This window comes from Myotis nattereri (assembly GCF_964212035.1).
Source record: "Myotis nattereri genome assembly, chromosome: 18".
Taxonomy (NCBI): domain Eukaryota; kingdom Metazoa; phylum Chordata; class Mammalia; order Chiroptera; family Vespertilionidae; genus Myotis; species Myotis nattereri.
In genome coordinates this window covers 18,794,749-18,815,503 of record NC_138093.1, presented here as the reverse complement: position 1 = coordinate 18,815,503, position 20,755 = coordinate 18,794,749, and the positions used below count along the sequence as shown (strand labels likewise).

The following is a 20,755-nucleotide window of genomic DNA, read 5'->3' as shown; positions in this document are numbered from 1 at the left end:
AAGACGGCTTGTTTGCAGGAAGTCACTCCAAGCGCCCTCCCTCCGCCCCCTCTTGGGGTAAGGCCTTTCCCTAAGCCACACCTTGGGTTCTTAGCCCAAGAAGCCAAGGGGCCTTTTCCTTTCCTTGAAGGCGCTGCGCCAGTCCCAGCCCTCACAGCAGTCCCGAGACTCTCCGAGGGGAACTCCGGGCCCGCCGTGCCTCTACAATCCTCCGAGTTTAATTTGTGAGGATCTCCTAACTCCCTTTTGGTTCTTCCTTCTGCTTGGATGCCCCTCTCTGAGATTTCGGTGACCTTTGACGAAAGGGCCGCAGCCCTGTTCTCTCCTCCCTCCACACCACACACATTCTCTCCCTGATCTGGTTGCTGGAGGAAGCCAGACGTGAGGCTGTGGCTCACCCATCTGGGTTTTCCCTTGTGTTTAACAGAGCTCCCAGGGCCTCCTCAGCCTCCACTTGGGTTTGCAAATGTCGTGGAGCGACAAAATGGGGAACAGAAGCAACAAGAGGGAAGATGAATGGCAAGATTCTCTTTCTGCTCCCCCCTTACCTCCCTTCCCTCCCTCAGCGCCTCCACTCCTCTCCCATTCTGGGCCTCTGTTCTGCAAACAGCTACGGAGTTGGCCTCAGATCACACACAAGCATGCACCCCTCAGCGGCCCCCAGCTTCCCGCCAGCCCCCACTTGCCCAATAGACCTCCCTAACACATCTTTCCTGCCCTGCCAGCTGTCTTTTCTGAGAAGACCTGGTACCACATAGAGACTCCCTTTTCCAGACCCAGGGGCTCAAGCCTGCCAGAGGAAGCCCTGGCCCAGCCAGTCTTATCGATAAAACACAAGAGAGTTCATCTCTGGGTTTACTTACTTGGATGTCCCAATTCTAATCTGCCAATTTTGTGATCTCGTTTTTTTAAAAAATTAGTCTCATTTACCTTTAGTGAACCCATGTTGGAAGCTATTAAGAATTCCAGGCAACAGACAATTATGAGGCCTGAACTAAGGTAATGAGAGAGCAAGGAGAAGAATTAATCGAATCTAGGTCTGACTGAATGAGGAGGGTGGGAGGGAGGAATCAGGGTGACCCCCAGGTTTCAGGATTGGATCACAGGGTGTGCGAGGGTCCCATCTGCTGAGTTGGAGGACACAGAAGCAGCAGCAAGGGTGTGGTCGCATTTCATTAAGGAATGTGTAGGGCATCCAAGTGGGGTTATCCAGCACACTCTGGGGCTGGAGATACGGATGTGGGAGTCTTGAGCACGTAGAGTGCCCTTGCCCACTCATTCCTTCTTATCCCTCGTGTGTTAGTGAAGCCTCTCTGCTGTATCAGCGAAAATCCTTCCACTCCTTTTCCATCCAGGTTAAATTCCCAACACAGCTCTGTAAGTGGCTCCCACTGCTACCCTCCCTCTTCCTTGGGCACCAATGTTTCCTGCCTATTTTTCTTTCTTTCTTTTTTTTAAAAAAATATATTTATTGATTTCAGAGAGGAAGGGAGAAGGAGAGGTAGAAGCATCAATGATGAGAGAGAATCACTGATTGGCTGCCTCCTGCATGCCCCCCACTGGGGATCGAGCCCGCAACCCAGGCATGTGCCCTTGCCCGGAATTGAACCTGGGACCCTTAAGTCCGCAGGCTGATGCTCTATCCACTGAACCAAGCCTGCTAGGGCCTGCCTATTTTTCATGCGCGCACATCCCATCTCACCACTGGAAGCTCAGCATTCTTTATTTTTAATAACCATCAGTTGCTTCAGTAGTTGATTCCAATTTCAACATAACTATCCACTTGTAGGGAATCCAGGACTGGACTTGTCCTGGGCCCTTGTATTTTACAAAGTCCAAGGTCCCACGGGTGGTTTGGCATCCTATGCTTTACTGGGGCACGTCTGTGATGGGTAGTGGATAGGGGTCATCCAGCCTAGCTTAACTCAGCTTTCTGTCCCCCTGTAGGAGTGTGTGTCTTCTCTCCTTGCTGCTCCTTGGCCTCTGGGGCTGTGTGACCTGTCACTGGAGCCCTGTGGAGGACATCTGCACAGCCAAGCCGCGGGACATCCCTGTGAATCCCATGTGCATTTACCGAACCCCAGAGAAGAAGGTCCCTGAGGAGGAGGGCTCAGACCAGAAGATCCCCGAGGCCACCAACAGGCGGGTCTGGGAACTGTCCAAGGCCAATTCCCGCTTTGCCACTGCCTTCTATCAGCATCTGGCGGACTCCAAGAATGAAAATGACAACATTTTCCTGTCGCCCCTGAGTATCTCCACAGCTTTTGCTATGACCAAGCTGGGAGCCTGTGACAACACCCTCAAGGAGCTGATGGAGGTACAATCCAGGGCCCTCTGCCCAGCTCCTTACTGTCTTGGTCTAGAGCCCTTTGGAGGATTTAGGTGGTATCCCAGTCTTTGTGTGTTTCTTCTCCCTTTTATCCTTCCTACCTTTATTCTTCTTTCATCCATGTGTTCGTTTAGGAAACAGGAGCTGAGCATTTACGCTGCCAGGCACTGTACCTGAAGGAGCTCATAACTGAGGTGGCTCTTGGTCAGGGACCAACAGCACCATGCTCACCACCCAACCCACCACCATTTTCTTTTGGCTTCTACAGGTTTTTAAGTTTGATACTATCTCCGAGAAAACATCGGACCAGATCCACTTCTTCTTTGCCAAACTGAACTGCCGACTCTATCGGAAAGCCAACAAATCCTCTGAGTTGGTATCAGCCAATCGCCTCTTTGGAGACAAATCCCTTACTTTCAATGAAACCTACCAGGACATCAGTGAGGTGGTATATGGAGCCAAGCTCCAGCCCCTGGACTTCAAGGTGAGTTACACATATTATGCCTGACCTCAGAGTTCTTCCTCTCCACTAAGGGATTGAGATAGAGAAGCAGGATCCAAGTTAACACTGCTATGCTAGTTAGGGGCAGGTGGAGGGGCACTCCAAGTCACAACCCCTGGAACACTTACTCTTGCTTTAAATCTGAGAAGTCAGTGGTGTCTATGGATTGTAGTGGAAGCTCTAAAAAAGTAGTACAAGCAATAAATTCTTCATTTCCTCTACCAAGTTCACATATATACCCAACGCTATCCTGGAGATGCCAGTCCTACCAGAGACCTTATTTAATTCAATGTTTTAAAGTTACCATGGTCAAAATTGGCATGTGATGCATGTTATGTTCTCCTCTTGGAGGTTCATGAAGCACCAGAGGTATTAAGTGTCTGAGAAGTCCTGTGGTCAAAAAGTCTATCGACTTTAATTCAAACAGCATTTCTTAGGCATTTTTGACCATATGAATATCCCTCCTGCCCCACCCCGCTCCCTCATCACTCATTAGCTTCCCAAAGAACATGTTTTGGAAACCTGGACTTTTTTTTTTTTTTTTAATAATTTTTATTTCTTAAAGTATTACAAAGAGTATTATATATGTCTCTCCCCCCCCACCCCCCGACATTCCCCCGGCCTCTACCCCGCCGGTGTCTTGTGTCCATTGGTTAATCTTATATGCATGCATATAAGTCCTTCGGTTGATCTCTTAATCCCCCCCCCCCCAACCCTCTCCAGGCTTCCCACTAGTTTGACAGTCTGTTCAATGTTGCTCTGCCTCTGCATCTACCCCTGTTCATCAGTCTATACTGGTCCCCATTATCTGTTCCAACCTCACTGGAGCAGTCCCAACCTCACTGGGACCGTCTCAGCCTCACCATCTCAGCCTCACCGTCTCAGCCTCACCGGGGCCGGGAAACCTGGACTCTTGTGAGTTCATGGCACCGTACTAGATATGTGAGGTTTCCCCAATCTGGGTTAGAGTGATGGCTTAACCACATGCTGGGAAAGGACAGAGGGATGAAGGATAAAATAAAATGCTGCCTGGGGAAATGGAGAAGATGGTTGAATAGCACAGGTGGGTAGATTTGTTTCCTGTTCTCCTTAGGAAAATCCAGAGCCATCCAGAGTGACCATCAACCAGTGGATATCCAATAAGACCGAAGGACGTATCACTGATGTCATTCCCCAGGATGCTATTAATGAGTTCACTGTCCTGGTGCTGGTTAACACCATTTACTTCAAGGTAAGTGACCTTGGTAAACTGACCTCAGACTTGCAAAGGCCCTGTGATTTGAGGGCCTTATCTTTCTCAGAGAGTCAGAAATTCTGAAGATTGCTCCAAATTAATAACGTTTAGGGAGGAGGATGGGGTGTGGGTGGTGGGAATAAACAGCTTCCTGACAGAGTCAGGATGGTCACCCGTTGAAGGTGGGTAGAATTGTGGCACATTTGCCCATCCTGGGTTGTGCTCCATATGTATTCCCCCTCCTCCACAGGGGTTTAGCCCAAGGGTTTAGCCAGTCAACTGCTGTGGCCAACCACTCCGTTGCCTGGGGTTTCCTTCTCTCCAAGAGTAAAATAGGTTGCATTTCCTCAGGGTCTATTGCCCTTGACTGTTTAGGGAACACTTTGCCATTAATTAGCCCTCCTGGTCCTCCTAACATCACAAATGTGACCTTGGACTGCTCATTCAGGTTACTTAGTATAAATCCAGACTCTGTAATCTCAACTGCATGAACTTGGCCTCACTACCTGTGACATTTTCTCTGTCCCAATTTCTGCATCTGTAAAATGCTGGTAATGATGTATAACTGCATAACTGAGGGGACTAAATTGATGCATGTAAAATGCTTGGAGCAGTGCCCTCCACATGATGAACATTGAACTCCCTACAAATACTAGTGATCTCCAGCTCCAAATGTTACAGATGAAGGCCCACTGCTCAGAGTTAAGTTAAATGACTTGTCCGCAAATCAAAGAACCAGAAGATAACAGGGATGGTCATTACACTTCAAAGGAGTGTCTTGTATCTCCTCCCTTTGACTAGGAAGTTGGCCAGGATGCACCCTCTGCCTGGCAAGGCTTCTGGATAACCCCCTGGGGTTATTTTTTGTGTGTGTGTGTCCTGTATTTACCTGGCAGAGCCCCGCATTTTGGATAATACCTTGGAGAAAGAGGCTGGTGGGAAAAAGAAAGCAATTCGATTTAAACTCAAGAAGAGACTTGTGAAGAGGCCAGTAGGTTTTTCTTGGTTTTAGTTTTTACCTTTTTTGTTATAAAATCAAATAGATAATCATTGCTAAAAATCTGGGAAATATACAGAAAGTTCACAGAAAGAAAACACTCTGACATAGTCATCATTCATCTAGTTGTTTTTCCTAATAATTATATGCACAAGTTAACATAACAAAATGTGCATATGCGCAGGTCAGTATCCTCCGGGTCTTCTTGCTTTGTGATTCTTCCACCTGGCGTCTTCTTCCAGGGCCTATGGAAGTCGAAGTTCAGCTCTGAGAACACAAGGTTAGAACCTTTCTACAAGGCCGATGGGCAGTCGTGCTCGGCATCCATGATGTACCAGGAGGGCAAGTTCCGCTATCGGCGCGTGGCAGAAGGCACCCAGGTGCTCGAGTTGCCTTTCAAGGGTGATGACATCACCATGGTGCTCATCCTGCCCCAGCGTGAGAAGAGCCTGGCCAAGGTGGAGCAGCAGCTCAGCCCGGAGGTGCTGCAGGAGTGGCTGGATGAGCTGGCGGAGACCATGCTGGTGGTCCACATGCCCCGCTTCCGCATCGAGGACAGCTTCAGCGTGAAGGAGAAGCTGCAGGACATGGGCCTTGTGGACCTGTTCAGTCCGGAGAAATCCAAGCTCCCGGGTTAGTGGAGAAAAGACTTTACTCCTTCATCTGCCCCCCAGGGGGTCTGACCAAAGGTGGAAGAGTGGGAGGGAGAGTAGAAAAGAGAACAGGTGGGACACCTGGGTCTAATCCAGTTCTACTGTGAACGCAGGGAACTCCCTTTTCCTCTCCAGGACTCAGCTTTTTCTTCTGGAAAAGGGGGAGGTAGCTCTTGGTTCTCCGCCGGCCCAGCTGGCACGGGAACCCTTTGAGTCTGTCACTGATAGAGGAGATGAGACCCGGTAGAGAAGAACTTGAAAAGGCATCAAATTCAGAGCAGAGATAGATCTGATGAAGAGCTGGGGGCATCTGGGTCCCACAACATGGGGGTAGCTTACGTCTGGTAGCCCTTTACCTGCTATTCCAAAGGGCTCATGTGTTTCCCTCAAGGTCACTTGGACAGACACAGCCACACCTTTCAGCTTACATAGTTAGGTAACTGGATTGACCTTTAATGGCCTATCTTTAAACTAGGTCTGAAAACCAATCCCTCTCTCAAAAATGTTGCCAGACTGGAAAGAAAGACATTCCTACCAGATGGAGTGAGTTTTTCTTTAAGAACAGAGTCCCTGCCCCCGCCACCCCCCCTTACCCCACCAAGGACTGAAGCATGAGACTCAATGCACAGAGCCAGGCTGAGAAGCCCTGCATATGTTCTTACTGTTTCCATGAAGGCATTTTGAGGGTGTCATTAAGTGAGGGTCCAGAATGGCTTCCTATTTTTCAAAAAAGCCCCAAAGGGCCTCTTAATGAATTTGGATCCCTTTCTCCCATGTCACAGAGCCTTCTCTGGTCTTCCTTGTAGGTATTGTTGCCGGAGGCCGTGACGACCTCTTCGTCTCAGACGCATTCCATAAGGCATTTCTTGAGGTGAGTACACCTCCCTTTGCTCTCTCTTTTTTATTCCCATCTGCTTTATTATTTGTTCATCAGTATCTCCTGTGACTTGTAATTCTGGAGTTCTTGTTTCACTGGCTGTCCTAGTATAGCTAGCAGATGCTTGAACTGCCCCCTCCTTGGGAGGCCAGCTACAACACAGCCCTGCCCTGAAGCCCTGGGGTCTCATTGTTCCCACCTCCCTTCCTGTGTCTCTCCTGAAGCAGGTGAAACAGGGACACAAACATTAAGGGAAAGGAGCCAGCAGAGGACTATCATGAAGAGGCACAGACAGTTTTAGTGATATTCTGGGTCCCCAAGTACAATTTTCCAAAGGCATCTCCCTCTAGACTGGTGGCGCTTCTGCTTATCAGCAAATTCACATACCATTGTTTCAGTCTATTACTCCAAGCCATCTCCTCCAGCCAGAGGGTCCTCCTCTTTTCATAGGCCCTGGGTCCCAAGTGGCTGCTTGGGGTACTTATATCTGGGAGCCTGATGCTCCAAGAGTGAAACTATTTCAACGGTAGAGCTCTGATCTTGAGTCAGAATTTCTTTTAGCATCGAGTACAACATAATCCCCTTGAAATACCATGTACCATGTGCCAGCCAGGAATGTGATATCCTTGTCTCCATTCAGATTTCTGGTTCAGCAATTACCTGAGGATCCAGCCAAAAGCTTGGATGAATCCAAATGCCTACATCAATATTCACTGGGTGGAAGAATGAGGAACAGTGGGGTTCCCTCTGGGAACAGTGGGGTTCCCAGCTGACCCAAAGGCACTTCCCACTGGATGGCAGATAGCGCTTGGAGTGGCTGTGTGTATGCGTGAGGTCTCTGCATCTAAGGAACAGACGCAGAGCAGAGCAGCTAATGCAGCAGTTTGTTTCCTGTTTGACCTGCAGGTGAATGAGGAAGGCAGTGAAGCAGCAGCTAGTACCGCCATTGTGATTGCTGGCCGTTCGCTGAACCCCAACAGGGTGATCTTCAAGGCCAACAGGCCCTTCCTGGTTCTTATAAGGGAAGTTGCTCTGAACACTATCATCTTCATGGGAAGAGTAGCCAACCCTTGTGTGAACTAGAGGGTTCTTATTCCTTGCACCTCCTCCTATTTGGTTTGTGAACAGAGGTAAAAATAAATACAATTACTCCCATCTCACCAGTATGAATGGACATTGCCACCTGAAATAAAGACAAGGAAGGGAGAAATTGCTAGACATGCTATTGGGCATTTGGTAAAATGATGATTTTTACTTGCTACCAGTGAACACATCTGGGTAAAGGAAGTGAAGGATATGTGACTGCATCATCCTGAATGGTGGTAGGCATCCCGGAAGGGCAGGGGGGCTTGATATCTTGGTATTCCCACCTTACAAAAAAATCCCCCATTTTAAAACGCATTAATCTCTATGTACAGAAAAACAGAGACTCAAATCTGAGTATTAAACCATTTAATTCTCAAACCACTCACATGCATAATGTTCTTTTACACAGTGTTAAAATAAAGAGGAAAATGTATCTTTATACAGATTTCAAGTATACATTAATAGACTTTTCAGATTACTAACCAAGTTGCTAAGATTTCATTCACATTGTTCTTAAAGCTGTCCAACAAGAAAGCTTTTGCTAAGCTGCTTTAAATATGTTTATATAAACCCATCTCTTCACTCTTTCTCGGAATCTCCCGCCCCCAACCCCAGTCTCCGCCCACCCTCCTGCCCTCCCCCCTCCCGGACACAACAGGGCTTCTGGGCTCTAGGAGGCATGCAACCCACCAAGAAAGATTGGCTTGTCATCAGGGGAAGGACAGACCCTACAGGAGGAGAGACTGAGCACACCTATCAAATTAAGGGCTGAGATTTAGAAATGACACATGTCAGACTCATTTTATAGCCTTTGTATTTTCATTTGACTTTCTAATGAAAAAAATCTCAGCCTCCCACAAAACAACCCAGAAGTTTCTGATAGTTTGGTAGCTGAGAAAATAACTTAATATTGGGTTCCCCAGTGAAACTTTTAAAATCAGAGTAGGCATTTTGAACTTTTTCATTTTGGTTGTTTCATTTTCCCTTTGGCTGGGGGTGGGGGCGGCTTAAAAATGGATGTTATTATTTGTGTGTTTACATTAAGGAATTTGGTTAATTTCACAGGGTCTGGCAAAAGAGTTCTCCCTCCTCAACTCTCCTCCTGAAGTAATCTGGCTTTAGGGCTGGAAACAGCCACTCTCCTTAGGAATTAAAGTGCATTTTTTCAGTAAAAGGGGTGTGTGTGGGGGGGTGGTTTACGCTTAAGTGATAATGATTAAAAGAGGGTGGGGTGAGAGGAAATCCTATTCCTATATATAGGTATTTATAATTAAGGTCATAATAAAGATCAATACTCTCTAAGGAAATAAGATGCGCAAACCAGCCCAGCACCCTATGAGGTCCAAGGGCGCTGGCCTGGCTCACTGACTTGTCTGAGGCATCTTTAAGCGACCTGGAGTAATCGCTGCAGATGAAAGATACAAACTGCAAGGGTTAGTTTTTTCAAAGGGAAAAAACAGACTGGTAGGTTCTTCTAGTTAAAAACTACCTCATTCCCTTTCAGGGATAACAGCATTTCAGAAACTGATTGTCTGTTTTCATATGAATCCTTGATTAACAAGTTGTGAAAAAATGTTAGATAAGTTCGTTGCTTACAAATATTATGGTAGCCTTTAAAAACTCAGGTGGAGGGGGCATTGTAGGTGCTTGCTATCAATCAGTATCAGCCGAGAGGAAGTGACACTTCCCTGTAATCTCCTTATTTGATAGCTACCACTGACTATTTTCCTTTAAACGCTTTACTATTTCTTGGGGGACAATCCCAAGAGTTTTCCAAAGAGAACTAAGTGCTACATTATTAGCTGTACGCAGAAGTGGTGGGCTCAAAATGAGGGGGAATTGTCCTGGAGTCTGGCCTCTGAGTCCAGTGTGATCTGCTTTTCACAGTGACCAGTGGGAAGGCACAATGCCAGGGACAGTGGGTGGGACAGTGTCACCCACCGGATAAGCACCATAGAGAACAGATTTCTTTCGACCACGTCCATCTGACAGAAGTGGAGTTTTGGCTACATGACTCTTCTGTCTGAACCCTCAGTCTTCTCTCCTTCTCTTCCAATGTACTTTCCCCTTTCCTCACATATGCTGAACTGCCCCAAACTGAGAGTTCTGATTTTCAGATTTCTGAAAGGAGGAGCTCTTGGTTCCTGAATGAACTGGCAGTTCTCTTTAAGGTCTGCCATGAGATCACAAAAAAAATGCAACGGGCTCAACCTGTGAACACAGACCACAGCAGATGAAAAGTGAGTGGCTGGGACAGAACACATTGCTTCTGCCTAGAGTTTGGGAATGTCTTTCTTTTGTTGAGAGGAGGGATAGGGCAGGTGATGAAACTGTGGTCAGACTAGCCTCTGGTTAGCTGCTTCCAAAAGGACTTCTTAGAGGTTTCAAAGGAATCAGCAAGCTGACCCAGGAGGGCGGAAGAACCTGACAGAACTTCACAGTCCTGATAGGGAATGTTTCGTTTCTTGCTTAAAATTTAGTACAAGTTTATATATATATATATATATATATATATATTTACCATTACTTCCCCATCCTTTTCCACTCTCCCCACTCCCAATCTTAAAATCCAGTGCGGCGTGATTTGCATAAAGTCCAACAACATTTCACAGTACTCCACAATGCTCTTCAGTAGGAGAACCCGTGGGCCACTCTCCCGATTCATACAAGTCCCAAAGCTGCCGCTTTCCAATTCCACCCAGCATCAGGAAGCCTTCACACGTTTTCTAAGGCATAGGAGGCATTTTCTCTAAGTGACATTGCAGCATTTGCATGCTAAGCAAATAGCCAGGCCTTAATGTTACTGAAATGACATTTCATAGCCTGATGCTAATTCAGTCCTCTGCACAAACCAGTCTTTCCTTTTTGACCCACTATTTCTTCTCAAACATACCAGCTACTTGAAATTTAAATGATCAGTTATTTGTAGGCAATATATGAACGAATTTCTATGGTGCCCAGAATTCTCTCAGGAGAGAGTCTGCTATGTCTGAACCTGCTCTGAAACACAAATTTCTTTCATGAATTAGAAATCACTGGGTAGTTCCTTAGTTAGAACAGTGGCTCTCACTTTTTATGGGAAATCAAACAGTTCTCCCCTTTCATTACCATGTGTGAGGTTGCCATGGCAGGTATCTTTACTACCTGGGGTGGAAAGAAGGAAAGATATGAAACTTCATTTGGGAATTACTGGATTAGGTCTTTGACATCCTGGAACAAAGATGCTAAAATGACTATTTCACATTTCTTATAAAATTCAGAAACATTTAAGCCTTAGCTAGTGCATTTCATTCACAAAGAAGGAAAAATGAAAGTCACTTTACATAAAAATCCCACATAGAAGACAGCTAAGAGACAACTGAATGCATCACCCCAGAAAGGAGCCTTTCCTCTCCACTGATTTAACAATGCTTCTCAGTTACTTTACAAAGAGAGGTCCCTCTGGGTGGCGTGGCTTGGCTCTTTTAATAAGGTCAAGGGTTCTATTTTCGTAGCAGAACTGAGAAACCTCCACTCAAACCACCTATGTAAAGTGGGTTCTAGAAACCAGACTTTGAAAATATGCTTTGTTTACTTATGCAGCCTTTGTATCTGGTATAGAGAGGAAATGGAATGGATGGCAACATCTCTCTCCAGAATGACTCTGAGGACAAATGGACAATCTATTGTAATACCTGAGTCTTGGCCCACCCACCATAAGCTTAAACTCAGAGCCAATAAAGGTATCTGATGAGGGAGGTCTATGGGCCAAGGTCAACTGACTCTGAACTAGAAAGCAGTAAGGCCAGTGTTCACCCAAGTCACAGGGAAGAAAGGGAAGACTCCATGCTTCCTCCCAATTCACAGATTTAACATGCCTCAAAGGAAAGATCTAGGCATTTCTCACTGTTGTGTTTGTTCTGTTTTTAAGTAAATCACTTTAGCTGTACTGGCTGCACCATCAACAGTAAATTATTGACTTTAGGTAATAAAGCATGTGGTATAGCAAAACAGCTGGGGACTGGCCTAGGACAGAATCTGGGCACAAACAAAAGACAAGCCAGAGGTGAGAATTTTCCTAAGCAGGAGTTAATTCCTGAGTCCAGGATATTAGCCTGGCTTATACACTGACAATTATTTTACAGTTATACAAAAAATAGCTGTGGTGAATAGATTCACATTGATTTTACTGCCTCATCTACAGGATTCATACTGTACTCAGGCAGAGGTTACTCTGCATCAGTTGTCACCTATGAGTAATGCTTGTCTCATTATTTGGCATTTCACACTGTTGGTATCATCGCTTGTCCTACCCAGTTACTGGATAAATGAATATTTATTAGCTTGTACCTGAAACAAAGAAGCCAACCTCTCAAAATATGAAAGTGGATCACTCTGTCTCATCTTCACTCCTCATCAGACATTAGGACTAGCCAGTGCATTAGAAAGAAAAGGCAGAAGCATTCCAGGGTACCTATTAAAGGGCCATTGGTCCTTCCCCAGCTGTAACAGATGTTCCAAGGGGAGGTGACCTGATGTGGCTCAGTGTGCCAGTGCCCCAAACAGCCAGTCAGTTGAGTGCTACAGCTGGACTTCCAGATTAGGTGGTCTGCCTAGTGGCATTTTACTACTAAAACTACATTTTCTGACACCTACAACATTCAAGCGAGGTGTCCTGACTATTATAACAGTATCGGCATTAAAAACAGGAACATCACTCTTTGAAGTGACAAAAAAGCAAAACAGGCCACCCAGAAATCCATGTCATCCTCACCTCTATGTCAAGATATTGGCAGAAGGCTTGTTACCAGGAACATATGGTTTTTATTCCAGTCCCCCCCAAAATGGACCGCAAATGGCAACTGAAAACATCAACAATGCAGGATTCAAATACATTTTTCACATCATTAAAAGGAGTGGGGTGCATCTTTGAGAACAACAGAAAGGCTCCACTTCCACTGACTACTCTTGCCAAATAGAAGCCAGCGGATAAAAGCACTAACCCCAAGTGTTCTGACACTTTGATCTGGGCACCAAAACAAACATTAACATCTAACTTGACAAGGAGAACTGGATCCGGCAGCCTCTGTATCTTGGGTTTGGCTTTCCTTTGCTTGCTACAGAAAGCTACACTCTTTCTTCAGCCAAGTGCTCAGAGGTAGAGGAGCTGAAGTGAGTACAAGAGAGAATGGGGGGGCACTGGCTGAGGAATCCAGCCTCCTGCCGAAGGGGTTGCAGGGCAACCTTGGAATATGCTCAGTCTTTAATAGGAGGTAGTGTACACTGACTCATCTGCCTTCATCAGACACCTTTTTCTCACATACACACATGAAGTCACATACACGGAGCTGGCCACTCACAACAATATTGCAACGTGCAGCAGCAGCACGCTTATCCTAACAGCTGCTTTCAGTCTCAGTTTTATACTGTACCCCAGCTCTTCTCAGGCAGATGCAAGCCAAATCGGTTACTCTGAGGTCCCTCCTTTGCCAGGCTTTTAAACATACATTTCACTTTAGCACCTACAACTTTATCTCTGAAGAATAGCTGCACTAAGTGGGTGCAATGTGTTATAACATCTTTATAAATAGAAAGTGCGAGAAATCATTTCTTAGCCAAAATACTAACAAAGCAACAAAAAGCTCTCATAGCCTACTGTGCCAAGAATGAGATTTTTAGAATCAATGATACAACTAACAAAATGCTTCTAATGCTACCAAGGTCATAGTGGACGAGTAAATACTTATAAACATACATTTATGAAAAAAGATATTAAGAAAATAGCCAAACTTCCCACAAGTTATTTGCATGAACTCTCTTTAGTATACCACTCTGTGTTCAATGCACATGCATATACAAGTGAATTATATTAGTGTTATTTTTATTGGGCCAGTTTTCCAAAAAGAAAACAGGCTCATTTTTTTAAAACTTCAAGTTACATGATTTTAAATCATTTTTGTAAAAATATTACGAATACCATAAAAATTCTAAAATCTCTACTGTCTTGCTGACAGCCATTCTAGAGGTGATTTCAGTCACACTTAGCGTCCTCTGTTTCAGCATCATGGCTTTCCGAGGAAACACATCTTAAGCTCTGTTCCCTGTGTTGTAATTCTGTTTTCGCAATGGTTCTTAAAGAACCGCTAGAGTTAGGATTCTGTTACCTTATGGGAACTACAATAGATCACCTTCTCTTGACATAAATATCTACTTTAAGATGCAGCTACCAGCAGAAATCTAAACCCTAAAGGAATTTCTACTCACTCAGGTTGTTGTGATTGGCTTGATTTGGTCTAGACTTGTGATGCTGAAAAAAAAGAACAAATATTTTGTCAATCTACAAATTCCCTTTCTTCTCTGTTCTCTTTTGCAACTCAAAACCACAGTACTGAGTTTCATCTAACCATCAGATGATTTCAAATTTAAGAGTCACCAAGAGCCTAGAGAGGGGCCCGGAGAGCTAGGAAATCCAGACCGAGAGACACCTCCATAGATTACCATGAGTTTTCATTCCCTGGAAATCTTCAAAAGCTTTCTCTGTCACAAAGAGCAGACTTTGAGTGGAAATGTGGATCAAAAAAAAGTTAAGGCTCCTTTATTTTTCTTCATTAAAATCTGCCCCAATCTTTGTATGATAAAATCGAATTAATCTTGATGCCTATATGCCTCCAAGCATTCCATCCCAGCCTATCCAAAAGTCTCCTCTTTCCCTTCCCAGCATTCTGTAGAGCCTTAAACTAAGTCTTCAGCCCTGGGTGTTCCTTTTACTCTTGTATTTGCAATTCCTGAGGCCTGACAGAGAGCTCTTTACTGTATGATAATTGGGGTGACCAACTAGAACCCCTCATAGCTAACTCTTCAGGCATCCACTGCACAAGGAATAGATGGATAATCCCAAACCTTTCTTCTCTTAGAAAGTGTATGGACTTGAGAATGATCATTTTGTTGCAGAATTTATTCTCCCCCTTTATTTCTTGTGATGGCAGTTAGTGTCTAGTTATTTTAGCCAGCAGGAGTTAAAGCATCCTAAATCTGACAAAACTTCAATGAGCTGTTATTTCAGTTGAGAGGTTGGCAGCAACTGGTAACTTTAAAGGATTAACAAAATGTAAAATTGGGCCATGGATTTTCCTATATGAAAGGTAATAAAAGTGGGACGAACCTACTCATCTCCTAGGACAAAACTGAGCCAGTGCCGGTGGGCGGCAGTGACGATGGGCCTGGGATACATAGGCAAAACTTCCAATTATTTCAAGAATATGATCTTTCTAGCCACTCAACAGAAACTCCTGTTGAAAGAGGTTTATTAGCCATATAAATTTCCCATGCCACAGGAGTTTTCACCTATTTGTAAACTTAAAATACAGCTGATATCTCAAGTTCTGTAACAGTAAGCTCTTTACTCCCTCAGGAGTATTTGTCTCAGCATGTACAGTTTCTGTGGCTTCACAAAACAAAGAACCGGGCAAAGGCTCACAAGTTGGAACAAAAGAAAAAAATGGACATTTTGCTGTAAGATAAATGAAACTCAGAGGCAGGTAAATAATGAAATCTGTTGCAGGTATGTGTCTCATTCTCCTTCTAGCTCCTTTACCGGCCAATGCCAGACATAATAAATGGTGTCTATGGCACAAAAAATGGACCTAAATGAATGAACAGAGAAGAGTCAACACCAATAAAAAAAATGAATGCTACCTATAACAGCATTCATTAAGGACAGGCCCCAATCCTTGACAAACCTTCTATCAAGTGGGAAGGTGTTTCCTGTCCCCATGAATCTGGGCTGACCAGTGACTTCTTTGACCAATACTGTATGGTGGTGACCCTGGCCTTTAACAGGATGCCACCTCCTACCCAGCCTCTTGGAGGCCTGAGCTGCCATTCTGAATAAGTCTGACTACCCTGCTGGAGAGACCACATACATAGAGAGTTGCTGGGACACCAGCGAGGGAGAGGAGGCTTGGTGAACCATCCTGCGAAGGTGGCAGGCATGTGGGTGAGGTTTCTTGGACACTGCAGACCAGTCCAACCACTTGCTGAATACTATCAAGTGACCTGACTCGTCATACCACAGGAAGCAAGAGAATTGCCTAGATGAACCTGTCCTGAATTTCTGATCCACAACATCACGAGAGATATACAATAGTAGTTATTTTAAGTCACTGAAGGTTTGGGTAGTCTGTCACACAGCAACAGATATCTGGAATGCTAGCTTTCATTTTCTGCCTTGGTAGTAACTCATTCACACATTCGCCACTAGACCTACTGAATGGGTGACTCTTGAAATCGGTGGGCGATATCTCTAGAAAATTTTCACCATTCAACATCTGCTCAGAGATCAACTGCATTATCTTTTGAAGAGATCTTCCAACCACATATTCTTGAATTAACAGTTCACTATAAGTAGTACTGTTACTGGCTATTACATATTCCAGTTCATCCCAACCTTTATCATTAAACAATGAACAAGATATAGTAAAGATAGTTTGGACTTTGGGATCAGATTGGTAAATACTGGCTGTGTAATTTATCCATGGTGTGACCGTTGGGCTCATCAGTTTCCTCATCTATACAGTGTGGTATAATTAAACCTATTAAAGGCAATATAATCTGTTAAGAGTGTCAACTCTCGTATGAGACTACCAGGGTCCACCTCTGTGTCTCAGTTTCTCCCTTTCTAAAGTGAAAATAATAACAGTATCTACCCTAATAGGATTGTCACAGGATTAGAAGAGTTAATCAATAAGAAGCACAGAACTGTGCCTGGCACATAGTAAGCATTCAGAAAAGTCAGCTTTTAGTTCTTATTATTACTTCATAGGGCTATTTTCTTAGTACAGTTAATTCTGTCCCCTGCTTTTTGATCCTTTATCTATGCAGTAAAAAGTGCAGGCTTTTAAAAAACAATACATACAGACTCCAACCAAGTTTAGGACTCTCAAGTACTATAGGAAGCCACATCTAAACTACGTCTAAAATCAATTTTGTTATACAAATTCCAAGCACATCGTCTAGTACCAAAAAGTACTTAATATTTACTTAATGGCACAGATTTGCCTGTATGCTACTTACCACTTAAGATAAGTGATTTCACAAAATTGAAAAAATTTCCCTACAAGATACTGTGACTTTTGGTATTATGGATTCGATTCTAAGATTCACAGTAATTAGTAATTAGTACTGTTAAATTGTGCTGTTGCCACATGAGATGCTGCACATATATCTCTCTTAACTGGATAGTGAATTCTAGTCACTTCAATAGGACTGAGTAGACATGAAAGAAGCAAGCATTAGAAAAGTATTTTCTCTTTTTAACATAACTGCTCTGCCTTTATAATTTAGCTTTGTTGTTTAAATCTTCCACTATTTGAGCTGGTGGGCCATTCTTAACTGTGTTAAGATGGGAGATATTTGTTATATAAATAATGGGAAAGATGTATGATAAGGAATTTATTTATATATGTACCCTCTGTGAAAACAGTATGTATTTCAAGTAATAGTTGCCTTCTAAATCATTGTTCCTCACAGTTGAGGGAAAAGATAGTCTGCTTATAAAACAAAACTGGACAGTCTGTACAGATATTTTCTAAGTTTGACATCATTGTTCCCATCAATAATTATACCCTTTGGAATGTAACTAAGTCACGTGTTTCAAAGTACTCAAAAGATCCAACTTTGGCTTGTTCTGAGCAGAAAACCCACTTACTGCAAAACGAAAAGACTGGCCCTGGGAAAAGCACCACTTAAGAATAAGAAGATTGGCCGAAACTGGTTTGGCTCAGTGAATAGAGCGTCGGCCTGCGGACTGAAAGGTCCCAGGTTCGATTCCGGTCAAGGGCATGTACCTGGGTTGCGGGCACATCCCCAACCCAGGAGGCGGCTGATCGATGTTTCTCTCTCATCGATGTTTCTAACTCTCTCTATCTCTCTCCCTTCCTCTCTGTAAAAAATCAATAAAATATATTTTTTTAAAAAAAAAGAATAAGAAGATTGAAAACAGAGAAAGAGACTAGAAAACAAAGAAGGCAAAATGTAAAACTGATAATTATCAAAGAAGTCATAATACTTGGCAAACTCCACTGTTTCTCATATTAAACAGATTTATATTTAAATGACATCTACTACAGACCTCAAGGAGGGATGGATGCAGATGATTCACTGAGCTTATATATCTGAATCCAATTTCTTTCACAAGTCCAAAACCCCAGATTAATCAGAGTTTCAAAGTAGTCAGAAGAGCAATAGTTCAAAATGCCAAGAACCCACTATTACTATAAGTGCTCTAAGACAAGGCAGAACAAATGTAGGCAAATATTATCGATGAAGACTACTTATTACTAAGAGGGTGTATTATGTAGAACTTACTAATCTCGGAGTTAGAGAAAGGCAACTCTAAGAATAAAATGCCTGGTGAAGAAGTGCCCTACAGGTGGCTGGGTCATTCATCCGAACTTCACATGTGTTATGGAGCTACAACCACAAGGTGAGAGGTAAACTCACTGGATTGCACCTGCGTGGCCTACAACCCTTTATTCAGACAAGTGCACCTAATGCAGAGGACCATGTATTGTTTTCAAATGGGGAACAACTATATTCTCCTTTTGCAAAGAATTCTATTATTATTTCTTTAAAATTTCCAATTTTTTCACGTCTAGCATAAATAAGCTACTGGAAGAATGAACATTCACAAAACAAATATATAATGGCCCAATATATATTCAGAAGAATTACATACAGTAATAGAAATTGGAAGATAGGTCTAGGAAGAATCAGCAATCTTCAGATGTTTCACTATGCTTTAAAACATTCATTAAAAAGGGAAAAGGAAGATTTGGCTTTTCAGTACTCCACAAGGAACAGAGTAAGTTTACTTGAGGAAATTAGAATGAAGATTTATAATACAGGAAAAGTTAGAGGTTTCTAATCTAGAAAAACAGTACTTTGGATAAGAATCAAACCACTTATTCCTAACAGAAATGCAATTTTAATACTAGTGGGAATAAATTCACCCTTGCTATCATTATGCAAGGCAGTTCAAGTTAACTCAGAGGAATGGCAAAGCTTACTTATAAAACAATTTTTTACCGTATTTTATGTAAACATGGTATTCATTTAACCTTACATTATTATGCATGGGGATTGTTTTTAAAAATTACTTGTCTATATCTATAACAACCATCCTAAACTTTAATCTACCTGCACCTTTAAGGCAAGGTCAAATCCTAAGGACTATTCTAAATGCTCTTAAAGCAATGGGGATCATTAAGGAGCACAAGGAGGGTTGTGAGAAAAGGAACTAGGAAAAGATGGCAAACTCTTTTGGGAAACATGCATATATAGCAATACGAATTAAAACCCTTTTAGACTTATGAATTTGTAATAGCAAAATGGCAGGACTGACAAATTTGGGGGGTGATGTGTTCAAATTAAATTTGGAGCTGGTAAACTTCTGTCAGGTGTCAGACAGTAAATACTGTATTTTCAAGCTTTGCAGGCCATCTGGTCTCAACTTTGAATTGTAGAAGAAAGTAGCCATAAACAACACTTAAATGAAGAGGCTAGTCCACTATCACTTTTGACCAGGGGGCTGCAGTTTGTTGAACACAGATCTAATTCATAGTCCTAGGGACATACTTTACAAAGGGACAGCCTCTGAAATTTAGGGATTAATCTGACTTAATTGCTTGTTTTCCCTTCTAAATCGCAGGAACCAAAATACTTCAATATTTTGCACTTTCCCATGAGGCCTAAGTAAAGAGCCCTGCTTTCAAAGATAAAATTCAATGAAGACTTATCTGTTGTTCCTTAAACAAATAAGTACACAGATAAGGAGGACATGTGAGGAAGAGAAAAAAACCATGTCTATTGTTTCTGAGAGGAAAAATACTTTCAGGATTCAAACTCCTTCCTGACTAAATGCCTTTCCACTATGATTCAGAAGACTTTTGTCTTTGTTTAATTTCTTTCCATTAGCCATTGCTATCATTTCTTTAAATTAGATCTTCTAGTCAAACAAAATGTAGTTTTTACCAGTTAAAGGAAACAAAATCAGTGTCAAGTAACAGCTAACACTTTTTAAAAGTTACTTCTTGATAAAAGACTATTCAGTTATTAAGGATGAAGTTCACTATTTCTTTGGTTAGACCACTTTCCAGCCAAGTTCAAATTTCAACTATGAAGTTCAGAGGAAAATGGTTTAATTCTATATGTTAAACCATCTTTGGAAAACCCCATTTCACAGATGTAGAGGGAACTGGAAACATAAGAAAAAAAACACCCAAAAACAAACAAACAAAAAACCCACAAAAAAAACAAAACCACCAAAAAACAAAATAGCAAGAAAACTTCCCTTAACTGCCATCTCCCTTCGTTCTGGATCTTTATCCTTTAGTAAGTTATTTTACATATTCAAAATTAGATTTAACCCTCTGGTACAATGAAATGGCTCTGGGGTAGTTTGTAAGTTACATAAAATAAAACTCAACTCAGTTCAGAGGTAAATATGGTTCTGAGTAAAGAGAGAACAGGTCATTAGAAAGAGCCTTTCTGCCTCAGTACAGTGTTACTGCACATGCCAAAGCTGCATTTTATACTGGTATCAGAGTTCAGAGAGAATAAAAGGTACCCCTTAGAATGAAAGAAGTTGAATCTATTGCTATCTCTCTTAGTTTGCTGAGAATATTGGGTAGCTCTTTTGCTATGAAGAGCCATTCAATGAATGAAAACAGGCCCAGTGTTTGCTATTTCTGGGCATTAAAGTACTTGATGATTCAGCTCTCATTGCCAATGCAGTTCCCTTCACAAGGTGAAGATTTGGTAATAATTTTCAGCATTAGCTAAAGTTATTTAATACACTGTTAAGAGAGGTATCCTCTGTGCACACAACAATATAGCGATTCATTGATGTAGACAGAACACTACTAACTCCTATGCTCCCCCATGATGTTAACTAAGAACTAGGGCAATGTCACAGTGAACCTGGAGAAGAATATGGATAAGTATTCAGAATAACAATATCTCTCCTAGTTAAAATGGGAAAATTGCTTTCGGAAACTTGAATTTCACGAACCTCTTGGCTCTAGTCTAGACCAGTGAAAA

At 42.8% G+C, this 20,755-nt stretch overlaps 1 protein-coding gene across 1 annotated transcript; it reads left to right on the top strand.

Moving 5' to 3' along the window:
• Positions 1–1,953: 1,953 nt before the first annotated feature.
• Positions 1,954–8,058, top strand: SERPINC1 (serpin family C member 1). Its single transcript, XM_081111936.1, has 6 exons — positions 1,954–2,317; positions 2,598–2,813; positions 3,925–4,062; positions 5,305–5,695; positions 6,522–6,586; positions 7,499–8,058. The coding sequence occupies exons 1-6, from the start codon at positions 2,063–2,065 to the stop codon at positions 7,673–7,675; spliced, it is 1,242 nt and encodes a 413-aa protein (XP_080968062.1). The 5' UTR covers positions 1,954–2,062; the 3' UTR covers positions 7,676–8,058.
• Positions 8,059–20,755: the final 12,697 nt, after the last annotated feature.

What these genes read in the sequence shown, in the direction of transcription:
- SERPINC1 (XM_081111936.1), top strand. Translation starts at nt 2,063, where the DNA reads ATGTGCATTTACCGAACCCCAGAGAAGAAGGTCCCTGAGGAGGAGGGC. An exon ending in TCCAGCCCCTGGACTTCAAG is followed by an intron (nt 2,814 to 3,924) that starts GTGAGTTACACA and finishes TGTTCTCCTTAG; the next exon opens with GAAAATCCAGAGCCATCCAG. An exon ending in GGAGAAATCCAAGCTCCCGG is followed by an intron (nt 5,696 to 6,521) that starts GTTAGTGGAGAA and finishes TCTTCCTTGTAG; the next exon opens with GTATTGTTGCCGGAGGCCGT.